This window comes from Elephantulus edwardii, unplaced genomic scaffold, assembly GCF_000299155.1.
Source record: "Elephantulus edwardii isolate Elephantulus edwardi_28Jun2011 unplaced genomic scaffold, EleEdw1.0 scaffold00079, whole genome shotgun sequence".
In the NCBI taxonomy this organism is placed as follows: Eukaryota; Metazoa; Chordata; class Mammalia; order Macroscelidea; family Macroscelididae; genus Elephantulus; species Elephantulus edwardii.
Window position 1 is genome coordinate 232,617 of NW_006399829.1, and position 21,585 is coordinate 254,201.

At 37.8% G+C, this 21,585-nt stretch overlaps 1 protein-coding gene and 1 pseudogene across 1 annotated transcript in view; one reads left to right on the top strand and one right to left on the bottom strand.

Moving 5' to 3' along the window:
• The window catches only part of NIPBL (Nipped-B homolog (Drosophila)), a 251,156-nt gene that overhangs the window by 104,853 nt on the left and 124,718 nt on the right, over positions 1 to 21,585 (top strand). Inside the window, exons 2-6 of the mRNA XM_006889575.1 lie at positions 11,418 to 11,560; positions 17,150 to 17,315; positions 20,258 to 20,385; positions 20,637 to 20,736; positions 21,254 to 21,405. Of these exons, the coding sequence (XP_006889637.1) occupies positions 11,497 to 11,560; positions 17,150 to 17,315; positions 20,258 to 20,385; positions 20,637 to 20,736; positions 21,254 to 21,405 (610 nt within the window). The 5' untranslated portion in view covers positions 11,418 to 11,496. The remainder of the gene's footprint in view (positions 1 to 11,417; positions 11,561 to 17,149; positions 17,316 to 20,257; positions 20,386 to 20,636; positions 20,737 to 21,253; positions 21,406 to 21,585) is intronic.
• Positions 11,006 to 11,253, bottom strand: LOC102850737 (annotated as a pseudogene).

The window sequence follows — 21,585 nt, forward strand, 5'->3', positions numbered from 1 at the left end:
TTCCATCTTCTTTTAATACTTCCTGGATCGTTTAACATTCTGCCGAAAGCATCCTTTAATTATAGCAACTCGAGGTTTGAATTTGTCCTTCAGTTCCTTGAGCTTAAGATATCCTGAGCGAGTTTGGCCCTTTTGATTTTCTGACTCCAACTCCTTGCACATTTCATTGTAATATTTTGCTTTGTCATCCCGTGCTGCCTGTCACTGACAATATTGTACTTCAAGACAGATCTATAAATGGCTTTTCTACCTATGAAAGCAACCCCATTTTTTCCTCACCTTTTCATCCCCGGAGTAGTATATCATATGATCATCCGATTCAAAATGCCCCATGCTGGTCCATCTCATCTCACCAATGCCTACTATGTCAATATACGTTCCATTTCCTCCTTAACAATATCTAACTCCACCCCCACAATCAGTTAGCATTACGCTTTAGGTTGCTGATATGGAGTAGACTTCTGTTTGCTGGTTAGTTTTGTGCTTTTAGGACTTTTGAAAATGCCTTTTATGTCCTTTGCCTTTGCCCCTTCTGGGGTCATGGTTTTAAGCTGTTGAAACATGATTCACTTGCTGATTATCATCTTCAGCATTGTCAATAGCCACAAGGCCAGCTTAAGAGAGAGCAAGCTAACCTATCTGTAGAGAGATTGTGGCAAGGTGTAGCATGATGGACCGAGAATTCAGGGTTCTCCTTGTTGGACAATTGAGGAAACCAGAGACTTCTTGCAATTTTGTTGATGGGCTGAACCTGGATTTTTCACTCATTGAGATACTGTCTGAGCTGAGGAGTTGTGTCTTGCTGTTTAACCTGGCTTGGCACTGTTTTTCACCAAACTTAGGTGTTTACTGTGTGATATCTTTTGCCTCCCCTATTCCCCAACTTATTTCCTTAATACATACACCTCACAATAGTAAGTCAATTTTGTGAAATCAGTTTACAGTGATGAATATCAGACCCAATATTTAGTAGAAGTAGATGCAGCAGAGTGGGGGTTGAGGGGCCTTATCTGACTATGTAACTGTTAGTTTTAGTATGGATGTTATTGGTGGGGACAGTTCCTCTTTGTGGAGTTAATGAAGGTTGGACTCAGCCTTCCCCACTTTGTCCACTGTGGATATGCTGCTTCTGCAGTTTTTTTTATTTAGTAAAACTCAGATGTTTTTTAAATAGGAGGCCAAATCAAATCATCCAAATTAGCAAATCAGCTTTCTACCCTAATCCTCACCAGAACCAGCAAACAAACCTCTGTAGAATCCGGCTACTGCAGACAACTTACAGACTGGATTCCAGCCCCATACTCTGTAGAATCCAACTTCTACAGAGGTCTTTCATTCATCGGGTCGCTATGAGTTGTCTTCAGCTCCACAACACTTAACAATCACAAAACAGATGTTTTTAATCTGATTAATGCACACATTTGTAAAATATCATAATCTATTTCAAGAACTTACACATGTGCTATTAAAATTGAAAGATAACTGAAAAACTGTGCTGAAACCAAGAGGAGAAAAATTAGGGGGCACAGAACAAAACAAGGACAAGATGTTCAGTAATTTTACAGAATGTCTTAATGTGTCTGTTGATTACAGCATGATGTTTGTGTTACAAAGTTGATTCCAAATTCAGCAACACTGTAGGATACAGTGGAACTGTTCTATGGGGTCTGCTAACCTAAAAGTCAGTGTTTTCAATCCAGCACCTGCTCCTTGGGAGTAAAACAGGCAGTGGCCTTTTTAAAAGATTTACAGCCTTGGAAACTTGATGGAGGGTAACAGTCAAAATTGACTCGGAGCAGTAACCTTGTTTTATTGATTTTTAATCTTTACAGAAACAGATCACCAGTTTTCTCGTGGACTGTTATCTTTTGGTTATCAAGCAAGTGCTCTAACCTTTGTTCTACCTAAAGTTGTTATGTGCTATTGAGTTGGAACTGACTCATAACTGACCCTCTAGCAAGTTTTTGGAGGCTGTGAATCAGATGATAGTAGATTGTCCTTTCTCTCTCAAAGCACCTTGTGCATTCAAACTGCCTGCCTTTGGATAGACTTGCAACTCCTTCCTCACTAGAGCACCAAAGCTCCCTATTGCTCCACCTAGGTTATTTTATATCATGTTAAAAACTGAATATTCATTTGAATGAAATAATTTATCTCATGTTCTCTGTAGGATGTTAAGAACTTGAGAACTAGCCAAAAGATTGGTGGTTCAAAAAAAAAAAAAGATTCGTGGTTCAAACCTACCCAGAAGTGTCTCCTAAGAGTTCTGTTTATTATCTGCTTCTGGAATGTCATGACCTTGGGAACCTTATTGACTTCAATTACTTTAATTCTGTTCTACCCACAAGATTGTTAGGAGTTAGACACCATTGGACAGCAACAGACTTGCTTTTTATTTTATTTGGTTACTGCTTTGTAAAGGTTTCATGCCCTCTTGAACTAGCCAAACTTTTTTTCAACTTTCCCTTATAGTGCTTGTTGATTGTTGGTCTGATGCTGATACTTAGCCTTCTCTATGCTATATGTGGCTGCATTCTGACTAATATTGGCAGTTACACCCTGCCAATAAAAGCCTCCTCATAACTTGCTTGTTGTAACCAAGTAATTCTTAGGCCTTAAAAGGGGTGGCATAATGGTTAAATTCTTGACTATGTGACAGTCTGCTTTTGCTAAGATTGTTGTTGTTATTGTTATGTGCCATTGAGTCGCTTGTGACTCATAGCGACCCTATGTACAAGAGCCCTAAACGCCGTTCTATCCTGTGCCAGCCTCGCCGTCTCAAACACACTCATTCCCACCACTCCAATCACAGAATCGATCCTTCTCATCTAGGGTCTTCCTCTCCTGCACTGTCGTCCCTCCACTCTCCCAAACATGAGAACCCTCTACAAGGACCAGTCCCTCCTTGGAACATGCCCAAGGTATGTCAGACAGAGCTTCAGAATCTTTGACTCCAAGGAGCATTCCAGTTTCACCTTCTCCAGGAGAAACTTGTTTGTTCTCCTAGCAGTCCATGATATATTCAACAGTCTTCTCCAGCACCACAGCTCAAAGGCATCAATTCTCTTTCTATCATTCCTAGTCACTGTCCAACTCTATGATGCATAGCACGTAATTGCAAAGACTATAGCCCGGAGCAGGCGCACCTTAGTCTCTAGCCTAAAGTCATTGCTCTTCAGTACTCTTGAGAGGTCCCTGACAGCTGACTTTCCCAACGTATTTCGTCTCTTGATTTCCTGGCTGCTGTTACCAAGAGTGTTGACTGTGGAACCAAGTAAACTAAAACTGCTAACTATCTCAATCTCTTCACCATCCATACTGATACTGCCAATTGGTTCAGTGGTGAGAATCTTTGTTTTCTTGATATTGTGCTTCAATCCATATCGAAGACTGCAGTCCTTGACCTTCTGCAGCAAGCGCTTCAGGTTCTCCTCAGTTTCACAAGCAGGGTTTTATCATCTGCATAGCACAGGTTGTTGATGACTCTTCCACCAATCCTAATGCCACATTCCTCCTCGTGCAGCCCAGTGTCTCGGATGATCTGCTCTTCATACAGATTGAAAAGGTATGGAGACAGAATACACCCCTGATGGACCCCCTTCTTCATTTTGAACCATGTAGTTTCTCTTTGCTCTATTCTGACAACTGCTTCTTGGTCCAAGTATAGGTTTCCCATTAGCACACTCAAATGTTCTGGGATTTCCATTCTTCTCAGACTCAGCCATAGCTTGTGATCCACAGACTCAAAAGCATAGTCAGTGAAACACAGACATTCTTAATTGGTAAGATTACAATTTTGTAAATCCTGTAGTGGATGGTTCTGTTCTGTCCTGTAGGGTCACTGTGAGTTGACAATGACTTTGATGGCCTCAGGTTTGGTTTTAGATTTACTTCAACTTGACTCTGCATGTCTACAACTCTGCTTATCTGATTGATTCTAAAGACAGTGAGCTTTATCAATATTTACTGTATTAGAAATTAAAACTAAGAACATTTTAAAATATTTCTCCATTAGTTTAAAATGAACAATGTAAATTCACTACATATTGTAAGAAATGCATTTTTGTGAAAAGTAACTCATGTTTCCCAAACTGAAAAACTTGACATTGTATTCGGGGTTGTGGGGTGTAAATTTTTAATTGTGATTTTAGTGAGAGTTTACAGAGAAATTGAGTTTTCATTCATTGTTGCACATTTTCATTTTCCTCCTTCCCTCTCCCCTTGTCCACTTTGCAGTGCACTTCTTGTAATGTCTAATTTATACATTCCTTTTAGACAGTCCTTTCCCTCATGGGTTCCAATGCAGTGTTTATGTCAGTCTCATTTTATAACAGTGGTGTTACGAAGTTCTTGTCCTTTTTTTATTTCCCCCATTAATTTTAATGAAAGTTTACAGAGACTTACGGTTTCCAGTCATTCATTGTTGCACTTTTCTCCCTACCCACTCCCTCCTCCCCAGTTCACTCTTCTCCTTGAAAATAAAGAAATAGCCTTTCATTGTTATGCAAGCCCTCCCCCCACCCAAGTCCATTCCACTATGCAGCCTTCACTGTGGACTTCTGTAATGACAAGAATACCATTCATATATCCCTTTTAAACAGTTCTCTCCCTCATCTGTTTCAATGCAATATACATCATTCCTCCCCTCCTTTTCTGTCTTCCCTCCATCCTGATGTCAGTCCCATTTTCCAATAGTGTCCTAAGCAATATTTGTCCTTTTGTGACTGAGATATTTCACTCAGCATAACGTCCTCCAGGGTCATCGATTTTGCATAGTATTTCATGAGTTTCTTGTTTTTCAGTGCTGCATAGTATTCCATTGTGTGAATATACTAGAGCTACTCTATCCATTTGTTTATTGATGGGCACTTAGGTTGTTTCCAGCTCTTTGCTATTGCGAACAAAGCTGCAATAAGCATGGGTGTGCACGAAGTTCTTGTCCTTTTGTGACTGAGATATTTCACTCAGCACCATGTCTTCCAGGCTCAGCCATGTTTTAAGAGTTCATTGTTCAGTGCTGTGTAATATTCCATTATGTGACTATACCGTAGTTTTTGGTTTTTTTTTTTTTTTTCGGTCCATTAGCTTGTTGATGGACACTTGGGCTGCCTCCATCTCTTTGCTCCTGTGGATAATGCAGCAATAAACCTGAGTGTGCAAACATCTGTTTGAGTTGTGCATCTGGTTTCTTTAGGATATATTCCCAGTAGTAGATTTGCTAGGTCAAATAGCATTTCTATTTCCAGCTTTTTTTTTTATAGAGGTTTTGGATTTCCATTCATTCATTGCTGCAATTTTCTCCCTGTCCACCCCTCCCCACCAGCTCGCTTCCCCCTCTGAAAAGAGAAAGAAAAAAAATTCCTTCATTAGTATACAATTCCTTAATTCTGGATTCCTGTGCTAACCATAATACTCAATCATATATCACTTCTAATCTGTTCTTTCCCTCATCTGTTTCAATACAATATACATAATTTATCCAGTTTTTTCTGTCATACACCCACCCTGATGTCAGACCCATTCTACAACAGTGGCACCATGCAGTATTTGTCCCTTTGTGACTGAGATATTTCACTCAGCATAATGTCCTCCAGGGTCACCCACTTTGAATAATATTGCATTAGTTCGTTTTTCAGTGCTGCGTAGTATTCCATTGTGTGGATATACCACAGCTTCTCTATCCATTCATTTGTTGATGGGCCCTTAGGCTGCTTCCAACTCTTTGCTATTGTAAACAAAGCTGCAGTAAACATGGGTGTGCATATATCTGCTTGGATGGCAGACATGGTCTCTCTGGGGTATATTCCCAGTAATGGGATTGCTGGGTCAAATGGTATCTCTATTTGTACTTTTTTTTGAGAAAGCGCCACACCGCCTTCCACAATGGTTGCACCATTATTTCCAGCTTTTTGAGAAAGCATTAGACCACCTTCCAAATTGATTGTACCGTTCCCAATAGCTATGAATAGATTTCTGATATTCACCTCACCAGCATTTGTTGTTTTGCTGCCCTTTTGAACTTTGCTGTTGTTGCTAGGATGAGATGATTTCTCATAGTTGTTTTGATTTGCATCTCTCTGATAGCTAGGGATTTTTAATATTTTTTCATGTGTTGTTTGCCATCTGAACAACTTCTTTGGTGATGTGTCTATTCGTATCTTGTGCCCTTTTTGCAGCTGGGTTGTCTACCTTTTTCGTGTTGAGGAACTAGGGTATTTTATAAATATTAGATGTAAGTCCTTTTTCAGGTGAGTCAAATATTTCTTCCTAGTCTATGAATTCCCTTTTTATTCTCTTGGAGAAGTTTTCTGATATGCATAGAGATTTGATTCTTAGACGATCCCATTCATCTGTTTTTCTTACTGGTGGTAGGTTTTTTTCATATGCTTTAATATCTGTTCATCCTGTAGATTAGGGCTTCTAGAATTGTTCCTAGCTTTTCTCTCATGAGTTTTATAGTCTTTAGTTTTACTCCTAGGTGTACTGGTTTTTTTGCATATCTCTGAAGACTCTTGGTTTTCCATACTTTTGCATTTAATCTGTGATAATATGGTGTTTGAAGCTCAAAATCAAGAAAACAAAGATTTTCACCACTGGGCCAATTGACAGCATCATAATAGACCGTGAAGAGATTGAGATTATTGGCAGCTTCAGTTTGCCACGTTCAACACTCCTTGTACCAGCAGCCAGGAAATCAAAAGACAGATTGCACTGGGAAAATCTGTTGTCAGAGACTTCTCCAGTACCAAAGTGCATGATATCAGTCTAGAGACAAAGATGCACCTGATCCAGGCCATGATCTTCACAATTACCTGCTAAGCAACAGAAAACTGGACCGTGGCTGAGGATGATAGAACGAGAATTGATACCTTTGAGTCGTGGTGCTGAAGAAAATAATTTATCATGAACTGCTAGGAGAACAATCAGGTTTGTCCTGGAAAAGGTGAAACGAGGCTGCTTTTTGGAGGCATGGATTCTTTGTGCATGTGGCCAGGAGGAATCATACCTTCAAGAAGGGACTTCATGCTTGGAAGGGTGGGGACAGATAAAGACAGACTGACCCTGGATTAAATGAATTGACTCGGTGACTGCAGTGTGTGAATAGGTGTGTCAGAGACAGCAAGGTTTGCTCAGAATAGACCAGGGTTCAGAGCTGCTGGGGTCACTATGAGTGAAAAGTCTGATGTCACACAAAATTATTTAGTACTTTTATAGTCTTTTTAGATAACTTAGGATAATTTTATATTTACCAAAACTCAAAAAATCTCTTCAGTTGCAAAATTTGTTGTGACTTAAAACTATAGCATTGACTTTATTGTCTGCTTACATTAAAACTACTGTCTTGCTATAAATGCATGATTTTTTAAATTGCATAAGTTAGTCACATAAGTAATGCCTAAATGATGCAGATGAATTGCATTGGGTAACTTCTGTCAGAGGCCTCTCCAAATTGCTGAAGAGCAATGATGTCAGGATGTCAGTCAGGCAACTAAGTTGTATCTGATCCAGGCCATGGTCTTCAGTTACTTGGTATGCATAAGAGAGCTGGACAGTTTGTAGGGATGACAGAAGAAGAACTGATGCCTTTGAGTTGTGCTGGAGAAGAATATTGAACATACCACGGACCACCAAGGGAACAAACAGGTCTGTCTTTGAGAGAGTGAAACAAAGTTGCTCCCTGGAGTCAAAGATCTTGAAGCTCTGTCTCACATACTTTGGGCATGTTGCCAGCAGGGACCAGTCCTTGGAGGAAGGACATCATTCTTGAAAGGATGGAGAGATAGTGCAGGAGAGGAAAACCCTGAAGGAAATGGCTTGACACAGTAACCATGGAAATGGGGGTAGGTGTATTGGAGAGACTGGCTCAGGGTAGGGCAGGGTTCTGAAGGGTCTCTATGAGTTGCAGGTGATTCTCTGAAACAAAACAACAACAAATGGTGCAGATATTTAAACATGGTCACATTTTATACACTATCAAAAATTTACATTTGATCTCCCTGGATATCATTATCACCTTCATCAAAAAAAGTGTTTTAAGTATTGGACGTTGTCATACTCATCCTGGCGGATACCCTCTTATTTTCACCTGAGGGCTTGAACTTTGTCACTGCCAGTAAATATTGTCATTTACTTTCCTTGAAGTAACAAGTTTGCTTCACTCCTTTTTGAGAGAATGTCTTCCAAGTATCCAAACTAAATAACCATTTTGTCTGTCAGTCATTTTTCAAGACAAAGTAGTACCTTGTGCAGGGAGAAGAGGTGGCTTTATTGGAATTGCTTGCTTGAGAAAAGCCAAGCAAGTTCTGTTTTTATTCTGACTCCAGCTCTTTGTACCTTCTCTTATAATTAATAAATTGCTTTGTCTTCTCAAGCTGCCCTTAGAAATCTTCTGTTCAACTCTTTTGCCTCAGCATCTCATCCGGTTTCTCAGTGCTCTAGTGCAGTTTTCAGAGTATCTTCTGACATCAATTTTAGTTGTTTCCTTTTTCTTCTCTTGGTAATAATGACCTTTTGTTCTGTTCATGGATAATATCCTAGTGTCATCCCACAGATCATCTGGTTGTCAGTCATTGCTGTTCAGTGCCTCAAATCAGTTCTCACAGTGATTTTTAAATTTAAGGGGGTCAGATTGATTTTGGTTCTCGTGGAATTTTCATTTTCTTCAGCCTTATTTGGCACTTTCACGTGGGTAATTGATGATTTAATGCACAGTAAGCACCTAGCCTTGTTTTGGCTGCTGATGTTGAGCTTCTCCAACATTCCTTCCACAGATGTAATCAGTCTGATTCCTGTGCAGTCCATCAGAAAATGCCTAGGTATAAAATAGCCATTTGTGGTTTTTTTAAAGTTATTTGAAATGAATAACTAATTGATTGTATGAAATTTAATAATTTTGATTGTGGATCCAGATAAAATTAAATCCCTGATAGCTTGAATTTTTTTCTGCATTTTATGATGTTGCCTGTGTTCTAATTGTGAGGATTTTGAGGATTTTTTTTATGTTGAGGTAAAGTCTGTATTGAAAACTAGTCTTTGAAGTTCTTCATTAAGGTTAGATTAAGAGTGTTTGTATCTTAGTAGATAACATGGGTAAAATTCCCGGAACAAGAGTTGAAACAGTGCTATTTCTCTCATTTGCCTGTATCTTAAGGAGCATTCAGCAGGCGTTGGAAGACAAATACATAGATAGTAAATGTTAAATGAATGTGAAACAAGACAAGTTTCAGGTGATATCATAAAGGAATACATGATTTTTACCATATTAGGCTTTCAATATGATGGTTTCCACATAGATTAAGAGACTGAGGTATGTTGAATCACTTTTATATGGCCTTTTAACTGTGTCCTTAGAATGCCCGTTAAATGATTAGTTGTTACTGTGTAGGTATGGAGGTTATGGCACACTGTGGGTAGACAGTTTGGTAATTTATGCACATAAGATACATGGAACCGTGTGGGGCACAAAGACCATGCAGATGAGTGAATGAATGGAGCACTAATGAAGAGACTGGTCCGTTTTACCATCCTGCTAGGCTTACAACAAGCCATATCAGAGCTAGGAAGTGGGGATCTAACTACCACCTAGTAGAGACGTAAGCAAAGTATGCTTTTTGGACCCAGGAGACACAGATCTGTAATAACTTAGACAGTATGAAGCATTTGTAAGTAAACAGCAGCAAAAGTAGTACAGCTTGGAGACCAGCAGGAGATTGTAAGGTTTCAAGCCCACAGAGTGGAAGAGCTAAATCTCTTTGGGTAGCAGGCTTGCTGTTAGAGTGGACTGCCTCTGAATACTTTATGGGAACTAAGTTCGTCATCCTATGGGGTGAGTGAGCTGAGCATCTTTGGGCTGAGGCTTACTGGTAGAATGGGAGAACACTTGCCTAAGCAAAGCAGAAGCCATGCCAGCTCTCTAGAGGCCCAAGAGGCAGGGTGCCAGACAGAGGTTTGCCTGCAAGCACGTTGGAGGAGAGCTGATCCTGATTGAAAAAGTTGTTTTTAATCCTAAATTATAACTTGGTTACTGTTTTCTGGGGGTTCAGTGTTCCTATTGCAACAGATTTTTCTTTACAGAGGAGGAGACAGTGCTTTGAGCGTGACAGCTGGTGTCCATATTGAAAAAAGTTGGAAAGAATAGATCAGATCTCTACATCATAGGATTCAGCCTTGGACTGACCCTATTTGTGATTCTTTAACCTTCCTTGAAGTTTAGAGTAAAAGTGTCCACCACATCATTTTTACTAGTAGAATGATTTGGAATAATTTGTCTGAGGCCCTGAAGTAGGTGTAATTTACCTTAGGTCTTAAAGGAATTACAGGATTTGAACTAAGGAGAATGTCTCAGGAAAATATTTAAAGATGGAGATAACCAAAGTTGATCCAAGACAGTGTGTTTGTCATTTTGGTTGGAAAGGATGATTTTTATTAGAGAAAGATGAGGCACACAGTCTGAAAGGTAGTTGAAGCTTAACTGTGAACCTAAATTCTTGATATTCAGAAGAGTTAATGGTTTTTGTCAAAATTGAAATATTCCTGTCTGGCATTGTAGTATAGTAGTTAAGAACACAAACTCTGGAGTCAGATTGCCTGGACTCTAATCCTTGCTCCATAAATCTTATAAACGGTTTTATCAGTTTATGTACTAGGTTATAATAGTACCCACCATAAGCCAAAAACCCAAGCCTACTACTGTCAAATACAATTTCAACTCATACTGACCTGATGGACAGAGTAGAACCACTTTCTTGACATTCTATGGCTGTAAATCTTTATGGAAGTAGACTGCTTCACCTTTCTTCTGTGAAGCACCTGGTAGGTTTAGTTTTTCCGTGTAGCTGAGCACATATTCATTGTGCCGTTAGAGCAGCAGTGTCCAGCTTTTTATTTTTTTGAGCAGCAAATAATAAATTTATTGTCTTCAAGACACTACAACACAGACTTAGAGACTCCTCTCTCCCAGAAACGGGTCTTTCAAAGACAGGAAACCATTATCCAGGTGAGATGCTCACTTGTCATTTTCGTAGGCAGCTGGATTCTTCCTTTTCAGTTTCTCAAACTGCTCATTGTCCCGTGTGTAGACAAGATAAAAGACTACAAATGGGAGCACGACACACAGCACAGATGCCTGAGTGCAGCACAGCATGTTGTGGAGCCCTTGCTGAAATTGTGAGGGAAGGTGCACTGTTGGAAGGATGACAGGCCGTAGGAGATCACATGCCGCATCTGTGCCAGGTTCCCAAACTCAGAGTCCATCTTTGAGGCGGCACCATAGTCACTTTGCACTCCACAATTCAGGACTTCCAGTGTCCACCTTAATAAGCTGTTTTCAGGACTAAATGAATTGATGCATTGCAATAATATTCACTATTCTATTTGACATATTGTTACAGTTGTCCTTTTTGTGTGTGTTATTACAGTGTTTGGGAAATGGGAAGTAATGACAGCTGGCACCTGAACTAAGTACTTCTGTAGACATCACCATTCCAGAACTTCAGGATGAATGGGGATATGCCCCATGTTCCCATCACTACTCTTGCGGGGATTGCTAGTCTCACAGACCGTAAGTTTGGTTTATTTATCCAATTTCAATTGTATTCTTTGTTAACAATGATTTAAGAAAGACTGTAGCAAAAATTGTTTCTAATTCTGTTTGGGGTTTTTTTGCCTATTGAGAATTGGTTGTAGATGTTTGTTAAATGGTTTTTATATTATAAATGAAAAATAAGTACTGAAGACCACACCAAAGATTATTAGGGAAAATTACCTCCAAAAAAAGCATGAAATTTGCATATAACAATCTAAAGTTTATTTTTATTATTAATATTATTATTATTAATTTCATAAACATTTACAGAGATTGTGTTTTTCCATTCATTCATTGTTGCACTTTTCTCCCCGCCCACCCCACTCTTCTCTTTGAAAAGTAAAAGAAAAATTCCTTCATTGGTATACAATCCCCCCCCCCCCCAGGACCCTTTCATCCCCACCCTAAGTGTACTCCACTCTGCAACCCTCATTCCAGACTCTTATTTAAGATAAACTTTTTAAGGAATTCATTCTTTTAGTAGCCACCTCGAACTCTCCTGAGTTCCGAAATAATTGAGGAAAATGAGCTATCCACATGTTAGTCCTTATAAAGACATGAGGTCGAAGGGCACAAAGTGAGAAAATGGTATGCTTTTCTTTGAGTAACATTTTGCAAGAGTTGAGGCTTATATTAAAGGATCTATGAGAAAATAATTTTCTTATTCTTTGTCTGATGCTCTGAATCCTCCAAATGTTACTTTGCTGTTTTCTTTTCCTGCTTATTTTAGAGGAGGAAATAGAAAGGTCTTTAACTTTGACCTTGGGAAATTAGCGTGACTAATTTATAATGTTTAGACTAGCAAGAAAGTAGTATGGTTAGGGTGAATCAGGTAAGAAAACATTGAAACTCACTACAGGAAGCAGATTACCTTTATCTGTAGAAGGAGACGGTGGAGAGGCTCATCATCATCATCAGTCAGAACAAGGCAGGTGGCCAGTTGTAGAATAGGTAATTGCTACCATGCAAATTCAAAGTGAAGCTGAAGAAAATTAAATTCTGTCCATATTTAGAAGCTATCTTGAGAACAAATTTGATGCATTAAATACTAACAGTTGAAGACTGTATGATTATTGGGTAACTCAAAAACATCACAAAGATGAAGGGAGTACAACAGTGGCACTGTATCAAAAAGAATTGACTGACACTGAAATATTTCAGGAAGTACCATATGATCAAGAGCCATGTGTAATGAAGGAAGAAGTTCAAGCTGTACTGAAGGCATTGACAAAAAATAAGGCCTTAGAAATCAATGGAATACCAGTTGACATATTTCCACTAACAGATGTGCTCACCAGTCTGTGCCACGAAATTTGGACAGCAGCCTGTTTCTATCCTAAGAAAGGTGATCCAATAGAATGTGGAAATTATTAAACAATATCATTAATATCACATGCAAGCAAAATATTCCTGAATCATAAAAAATTACTAGAACAGTACATAAAGAACTTCCAGAAGTTCAAGCTGGTTTAAAAGAGATTGTGGCATCAGGGATGTCATTACTGATGTCAGGTGGATCCCGGTTTAAAGCAGAGAATACCAGAAGAATGTCTTTTGGTGATTTATTAGTTATGTAAAGATATTTGACTGTGTGGATCATAACAAATTATGGGTAACATTAAGAAGAATGGACATCCAAGAACACTTGAATTGTTTTTAGTGAGGGCAACTTGCAGTGCTTGCTGCCAAATATAAAACACTACAGCCTACTATACAGATTACATCTCAAAATGAAGAAAACGAAAATTCTTAATTCTGGTCTGATAGGGAACATCATGAGAGATGGAGAGAAGATTAAAATTTTTAATGACTTCATCTTACTTGCATCTGCAATCAACACACTTGACACCAGAAGTCGGAAGATCAAGAGATATATTGCACTGGGAAAGTCCACTGTCATTGCTGAAGAACAGTGTTGTCAGTTTGATGAGTAAGGCTTGATTCAGACCATGGTCTTTTCAATCACTTTCTGTGCACCCAAGAGCCGGACAGTTATTAAGAATGACAGAACAATCAACCCCTTTGAGTTGTGGTGTTGGAGAATAATACTGACCATCCGATGGATTGTTAAAACAACAAACATAGTTGTCATGGAGAAGGTGCAGCCATTGTGCTCATTGGAGACAAAGGTGATAAAGTTTCACTCACATTCTTGGACATGTTGCTAAGAGAGGCTATTCCTTGGAAAGAGACATCATGCTTAGAAAGGTGGAGTTTCAAGAAAAGAGTTAGACCCTCAACCACATGAATTCACAGTGACTGAGCAATGGTATCTAACAAGTATATCAGGACTTATGAAGATGGCACAGAATAGGACAAGGTGCAGATCTGTTTTTTCATAGGGCCACTATGAGACATATGCCACATGATAGCGCCTAACAATAAAAGCATCATATATGAAGAGGGGGGAAAGGTCTTTATCAGAAAGAAAAAGGAGATCTGGTGGCCTAGTAGCAGAGAATTGCAGTACCAACCAAGAAGTAGATGATTTGAGTCTAGCCGCTCTGTGAAAATAAGATGGGCAGTCTCCTTCTTGGCAATGTAGTTTTTGAAAACCCATTAGAGGGTCAGCTATGCATCATTTCTGACCCAATGCATCATAAGAAAGACAGGGACAGGGGAACGCAAAATAAATGAATGTCAGAAGAGATTGAAGCTTGTTCTATAATATAGAAAAGCTGAAGTGAAGGTGAGAAACATTGACGTATGAGAAGAAGAGAAGCTTTCAGAAGGCAGCTCAAGAAGACAAATCAAAATATCAGAAAATGTGCAGAGAGAAAGTTAGGAAACAAAGGAAAGAACAGTCAGTATTTGTTGGTTTGAAAGAACTGACAGAAAAATTAAAGCCCTCAAGTTCAGTGTTGAAGGATTTTATGGGAATGTCTTAGGAAGTATCAAAAGTAGATGAAAGGAATACACAGAGTTCTTGTATCAAAAAGAATTGGTCAATGCTGACCTTTTTCAGGAAGTAGCGTAAGAGTAAGAGCCAGGGATATTCAAAGCACTGGGGGGAAATAAAGCTCCAAGAATTGATGGAAAATTGAGATATTTCAAGAAACATATTCATCGCTGGAGGGGCTCACGCATATGCTGAAAAATTTGGAAGACAGCTACTTGGCCAACCAGTTAAAAGAGATACATCTTTGTGCCCAGTCTAAAATTAAGTTATCCAATAAAATGCAGAAATTAAAGTAATACCATTTGTATCACAAGTAAAATTTGCTGTAGATAAATAAAAAATGACAGTTTCCTGATGATATTCTTCAGAAATTCAAGCTGGATTCAGAGAGGAGTTTCAATAAGGGATATTGTTCTTAGATCAAATGCATCTTGGCTGAAAGCAGAGTTTATCGGCAAGTTGTTAATTTATTACTGTTTCATTGGCTTTGCAAAGATATTTAACAGTATAGATGATAGCAAGTTATGGATAACTTTGCAAGGGATGAAAATTCCAGAACATTTTATTTTACTCATGTGAAACCTGTACATAGACCATCATGAGATTCTGTTATAGACATGTTGTTGTTGTTGTTGTTGTTGTTGCTGTTGTTGTTGTTCTGTACTGTAGAGTTGGACCTGACCCATAGCTGACACTCCACCAGGTTTTCAGAGGCAGTTAATCACACATGAGGAGATTGCCCATCCACCTCTCATGGGTAGGCTGGTGGCCTCAAACCTTGTGCCTTCAGGATTGCAGCACAGCTTCTTGCCACTAGGCCACCAAATCTCCCTGTTACAGAGTCATTAAATAGTCAGAGCTGACTCAGTGGTATCTAACAAAATTGACAACATGGTTTTTATTATATTGTGTTACTACCAAGACATAAACTTTCTAGAGGAATACAAAATTAGTTCTATTGCCAGATACTTCTTTTTGCTTTTCCTCTCCATGACTTATAATGCATTTCATATTTTAAAAGATTGTCTGTCCTATAAGCTTTACCTCAGTACTGATTTGTTTTCTGTATTATTGATAATTAAAAGAAGAAAAGTAACAAAACTTGGCTCCTCTTTGGACAAATTGGCCCCAAACAAAGATTTAGTTAGCTTTTTTGACCTTTTAGGCAAAGGAATCCATTTCCATTAGATGAGGAGACAATAGCTGAATGTAAACTCCTAAAAAAGGTTTGTGTGTTTTTGTTTGCTGTTGAATAGACTAAAGAGAAAAGAGAACAATTTGTGCATTTCTAATTATAGTTCCTTAGATATCATTTTTCTTCCAAAGTGCAAGTCTTTTAATATTCTTCCAAAGCTAGAGATTTATTTTTTTTATATATTAAAGCTTTTTAGAAAATATGTCCTTATTCATCTGATAAGTCAAGTATCTTTTTTTTATTTAGTCATTGTTGCACACTTTCTCCCTCCCCTTCCCGTAGCCCACCCTGTGATGCACCCCTTGTTCCAGATTGTTCTCATACATATAATGGGTACTCATATATTCCTTTTGGACAGTTCTTCCCCTCATCTCTTCAAATGCAGTATTAATTATCTATCCACTTTTCCCCCATCCCCCTCATGTCTGTCCTGTTTTATAACAGCAATGTTATGCTGTATATGTCATTTTGTGACTAAGAGTTTTCACTTAGTATAATGTCCTCAAGACTCCTCCATGTTGTGTAATGTGATGCTGTTACTTTTCAATGCTGTGTAATATTCCATTGGTAGGGGTTTTTTTGTTACTATAGTTTTTTGTTGATGGGCACGTGGGTTGCTTCCATCTTTTTGCTGTTGTGAATAATGCAGCAATAAACACAGATGTGCATACATCTGTTTGAGTCGGGGCTCTGGTTACTTTAGAGTATATCCTTTGTGCCAGTCAGCCTTCCGTAGTTGTTGTATCATTTTACATTCCCACCATGAGAGAATAAGAGTTCCAATCTCTCCACAGCTTTGCCACCATTTGTAGTTTGAAGTCAAGTGTCATTTCATATATTTAATATGAAAGTACTGGTGATTCTGATAAAACTATACAAGAATAAATGAAATTAATACATTTATTCTAATTTCAGCTACCTTGCAAGGTAATCTGACCTCATTTTTTATAGTCATTTGTTAACTATTAAAATGTTAAGAAATTAAAAACAAGCATTAGTACTAAAGATGTGAGTTTTATTCTTGGAGAGTTGTTGTTGTGTGCAGTAGAGTCAGAACCGACCATTGCTTACCCTCCCTCCATTGACTTTTCAGAGTTAGTTAATCGCACAGGAGTAGATTGCCCGTCCTTCTCCCACAGAGCAGCTGGTGGCCTCAAAACGCGTGCCTTTGAGATTGCAGTGTAGCTTCTTGCCACTCGATCACCAGAGTTCTGTTAATCTATTATAGTGAACTGATGTTTTTTGAACATTGAGGAATTAACCAAGGTTTCTTTAAAAATTAGAAGCATGCCTTAAAAATAGTGTGCCACATTTAAAAATTTTTAAGAATTGTTTTACCATTTGCCTACAATTCAGTAACATTAATTATATTCACAGTGTAATTTGTTTTTAATTGCAGTATAAACACTAAAGAGATCTTTTTAGTCACTCAGTATCTAATAATCTGTCGTCCCCGTCCCCCCCCCCACAGTCCTGAACCAGCTGCCTCTTCCTTCTCCTTTGCCTGCTACAACTACAAAGAGCCTTCTCTTTAACGCACGGATAGCAGAAGAGGTAAACTGCCTTCTGTCCTGTAGGGATGATAATCTGGTATCACAGCTTGTCCACAGCCTCACCCAGGTATCAACAGATCACATGTAAGTACAATCTGTTACATCAAGAAAGTAGAAATGTTTGATCTTAAAATAGATTTAGTATTTCTGATTTTACTTTTATTTTGAATTTTTTCATACACACTATAATACATCTATGCACAAGTGAGAATATAGATTTAATGTATAAAATATTAATGAAATTTAATTATTACTCTATGTTAGAGATGTTTTCAAGGTATCTGAAAATGTTTCTTTAATGTTTTTTACATAAATTGTGTACTACACACTAAAATAGACATTAAAATAACTGACCTTGGATATGTACTGTATGTCACTTTTCCTTCTTATAAACAAATTCAGCTGAATGACAGTAACAAATTCATTCCTAATTTGGAGACTGTCTATAACAACAACTCAAAGACAGACTTCATGGAAGACTGCTAAAAACATCTGGACTAATTTTTGAGAATTTATTGTACACAAGTGTACAAAAATACTCAAGTGTATTTTTACACAGTAAACTCTCAAACTCATTGCCTTCAAGGTAAAACCCTCTCATAACTGACCCTCTGGCAAGTTTCTGAGGCTGTAAAATGCATGCAAGGAGATTAACCATCTTTCTTTCTCCCATGGAACAACTAGTATTGCAGCCTTTGGGTTAACAGCACACCTCCCTACAAACTATATCGCCAGAGTTCCCTTTTGACACAGACTTAAAAATAATGTTGTTTTAATTCATGCAGTGTATTTATAGACTTACAAACATGAATACTATTTTCATTTCTTACGTGTTAAGTAAATGTCTAAAATTGAAACATTTTACTATCTTAACACAAAAGTAGGGCCCACTGGTTGCATATTCCATACGTAGAGCTTTGCCCTGCAAACCCAAAGGCTGTGTATATCGCTGTTTTAATCCACTAGCCACCCCAAGAAAGATAGACAGTCTTGCATTGGTTCCTACTTGAGGACAGTGTGTTTGGAGATCAAAAAAGATGTAAAAAATGTTAAATCTTCAGCTATCCATGTAAAATCTTCCTTTGTCCATTGTGCTAAAAATGTTAAATCTTTAACTGTCTCTTCTCAATCACTATATAGTGATAATCATGTATTCCATTCTTGAATTAATATTTTTATTTAAAAATACATTATTTAGAGAAATAAAATAATTGAGCTCAACTCATTGCCATCGAGTCTAAACCAACTCATAGCTGGCTGTCTAGTGAGTTTTCAGAGGCTGTATATTGCACAGGGTGAGATTGCCCATCTTTCTCCTGAGAAGTGGCTGGTGGATATTAACCAACTGCTTTTGGATTGACAGCCATGATCTTTACCTGTAGAGTGAAACTGTCCCCATCATTGGCCTCCACAATAACAACCGATTCCCAGTAGGTCAGACATGCTGCCACACATCTTTGTACTAATTCCAGCAGGAGTCCTACTGCTCTCCTGAGTCCAGAATCCCTTGCAGGAGCTCAGAGACCACATAAATGTACTCAAGTTTATGGGGTTTATTAGGGAAATTAGCAGATTACAATTTAGATTGTCAACAGGATGCAATTTCTTAGGACAGCTTCTGACTTTTTCTCATAGGTCCTTGAGCCTTCAGCTTTGCTACTTTAGGCTAGTGTTATAAAGCTCTTTTAGTACTGTTAATTATGACATTACCACCAGTCCTTTTGCAAGTGTGAGCAAAGGCCCCCAGCTCTGTGTCTGTCAAGTAGCAGTCCCATGTCAGCTCTCTCTGACGTTAGGTCTCTGGTTCTCTGCTACTGCCACTGCTGCTGCCCTGTTGCTTCTTTCTTGCTAGTGGTGAGATTCCCAGATTTCTGCTGCTGAACCTGCTCAGTTTATCTTGGTGGAATGGTGAAACCAGCCAGTCCCCTGCTGGCTAGACTAACACATTCTATTTGCTTGTTACCACCCAGCCAAGTAGCAAAGCCATTTTGAACAATAGGCCCACTACACCAAACTACATATGAATTTTCTGGTAGAAAAACTGAGAAGTAGATGCAATACTAATAGTTTGTCACACTAGGTGTTCTATTCTGCAGTGTCTGAATGGTCTGTCACTTTTTTCTTCTATTGTAAATTGAGTAAAAGCTTTATATACATTTTATTACATAACTAAATATAATACATACATACTTTCTTACTTCCTCCTTGTAATTCTCATTTCCATTAATATCTGTTAATCTTGCCTGTCTGCCTGTATTATCTGCTGTTGACTGTCTTTCTTAGGTCTTTCTCTGTGTCTTCCTTTTCTGTAGTGGTGGTGTGCTAATTATCCCCTGTAAGGCATATTGCCTTTCTTTTTATTCATCTTAATATGTGTCTGTCTCATCTGCTTTCTTGATATATTTTAGTTTCACCAAATGCTATTTTAAAGTAAGTGAAATGTGAAATAAATAGCACATAAAGAGTTAGGATTTATTTGATGGGAAACTACTTAAGAATTCACTCAAAACTTAGTGTCTCATCTAATCAGTTTTACTTACAATGACCCTTCATCTTGTTTCCAAAGCTGAACATTTAATGGGAGGAGACTGCTCATCTTTCTAGAGCCATTAGTAGATTTGAACTGCCAGAGATAAGCCTTCAGTAATTTATTGAGTTTTATAATTAATTAATTAATTCTTTCTAGGTGTGATATTTAATAAGAAGAACAAATACATGCAGAATAGAAATATTAAAACATTGCCTTTATTTAACATTTTTATTTAAAGCCTTCATAAATGTATTTTAATTTTTTACATACTTTGAGATCTTTTTTAAATTCTCCTCTACTCAATTTTTAAAAAAAAAAGATTACTGTTGAATATATATACATGATTTCTTTTCAGACCATAAATCTTGGCTTTCTGCTCCCCTTTTCTTAGTTTTACTAGTGAATTACTATCTTAAGTTATGTACAACAGGGATTCTTTTAAGTTAATCAAACAAAAATTTAATTTTTCTTTTTATAATATTTCTTTTAATGCCAGAGAGTTGAAAGATAATCTTGGCAGTGATGACCCAGAAGGTGATGTACCGGTCTTGCTACAGGCCGTCCTGGCCAGGAGTCCTAACATTTTCAGGGAGAAAAGCTTGCAGAGCAGATATGTACAGAGTGGTAAGACACTGAGATTTTTTAGCCTGTTTTTCTACTGGGTCCCACAGTCTCTGACATTGGTCCTGCATTAATCATGTGGTAAAAGGATGTTTGCAATTTACAGATTTCTGTTTCTGGTGTTTTGCTTCTCAATATGAAAGCAATGTAAAAGAACTTTCGAATGTTTGTTCCGAAGGTCTGATTTAAGTATTTTTAACGGATAATTCACTATTAAAAGACTAACATACTTAATATTTTTGTGTGTTGCATAGGAATAATGATGTCTCAGTATAAACTTTCTCAGAATTCCATGCACAGCAGTCCTGCATCTTCCAATTACCAACAAACCACTATCTCACATAGCCCCTCCAGGTAATTTTTTTCATTTTCTGTGTACTTTTTCCCATAACTAGTATGCTAGTAAATATATAGCATATATTTAGGTATGGAATAACCCAGGTTATTTCATACAGCACATTGACAGTGATGTGCAAAGTGGAAGAATGTTCCTCCAGGTGTAACAGCTCTAGTCTCGTTTAGCATTGGTTAAGTGGCATCTACTAGAATACACATCAGAATAAGCTTTGCACAAAAGACCTGAACTCTTTTCTATGATTAACATCATTTCTGTACATTTATAGAGTTTAGAGATTTTATAGATGAGTACTTTTTAAAAAAATAAAGACTTTATTTTTATAAAGTACTTTGTTTCTCTGTGAATTGTTAATTATTCTTATAATTACCTGGATATTTTACAGATTACTTTTGTTTACATAGAATTTATAATTAAAGTTTGGAGAATTTTATGACAGTTAAACTTTAAGGATATCTTAATTATTATATTATATCTTAATTATTTCCTATCGTGATATTCTTTTTCTGGGTTTAGCCGGTTTGTGCCACCACAAACAAGCTCTGGGAACAGATTTATGCCACAGCAAAATAGCCCAGTGCCTAGTCCATATGCCCCACAAAGCCCTGCAGGATACATGCCATATTCCCATCCTTCCAGTTACACAACACATCCACAGATGCAGCAAGGTAAGAAATCTGTTGATTATTTAACTGGGAATGTGATTTGACTTAAATTTCCTTTCATTCTAAGCAAATTTTATTTTTTTTAAAGACATGGCTTAAATCATCAAAACATGTCATAGTTATCATTTGAGAGTTTAAAGGAACATTATGAGACTACAATAATTATATTTATATAATAGATTA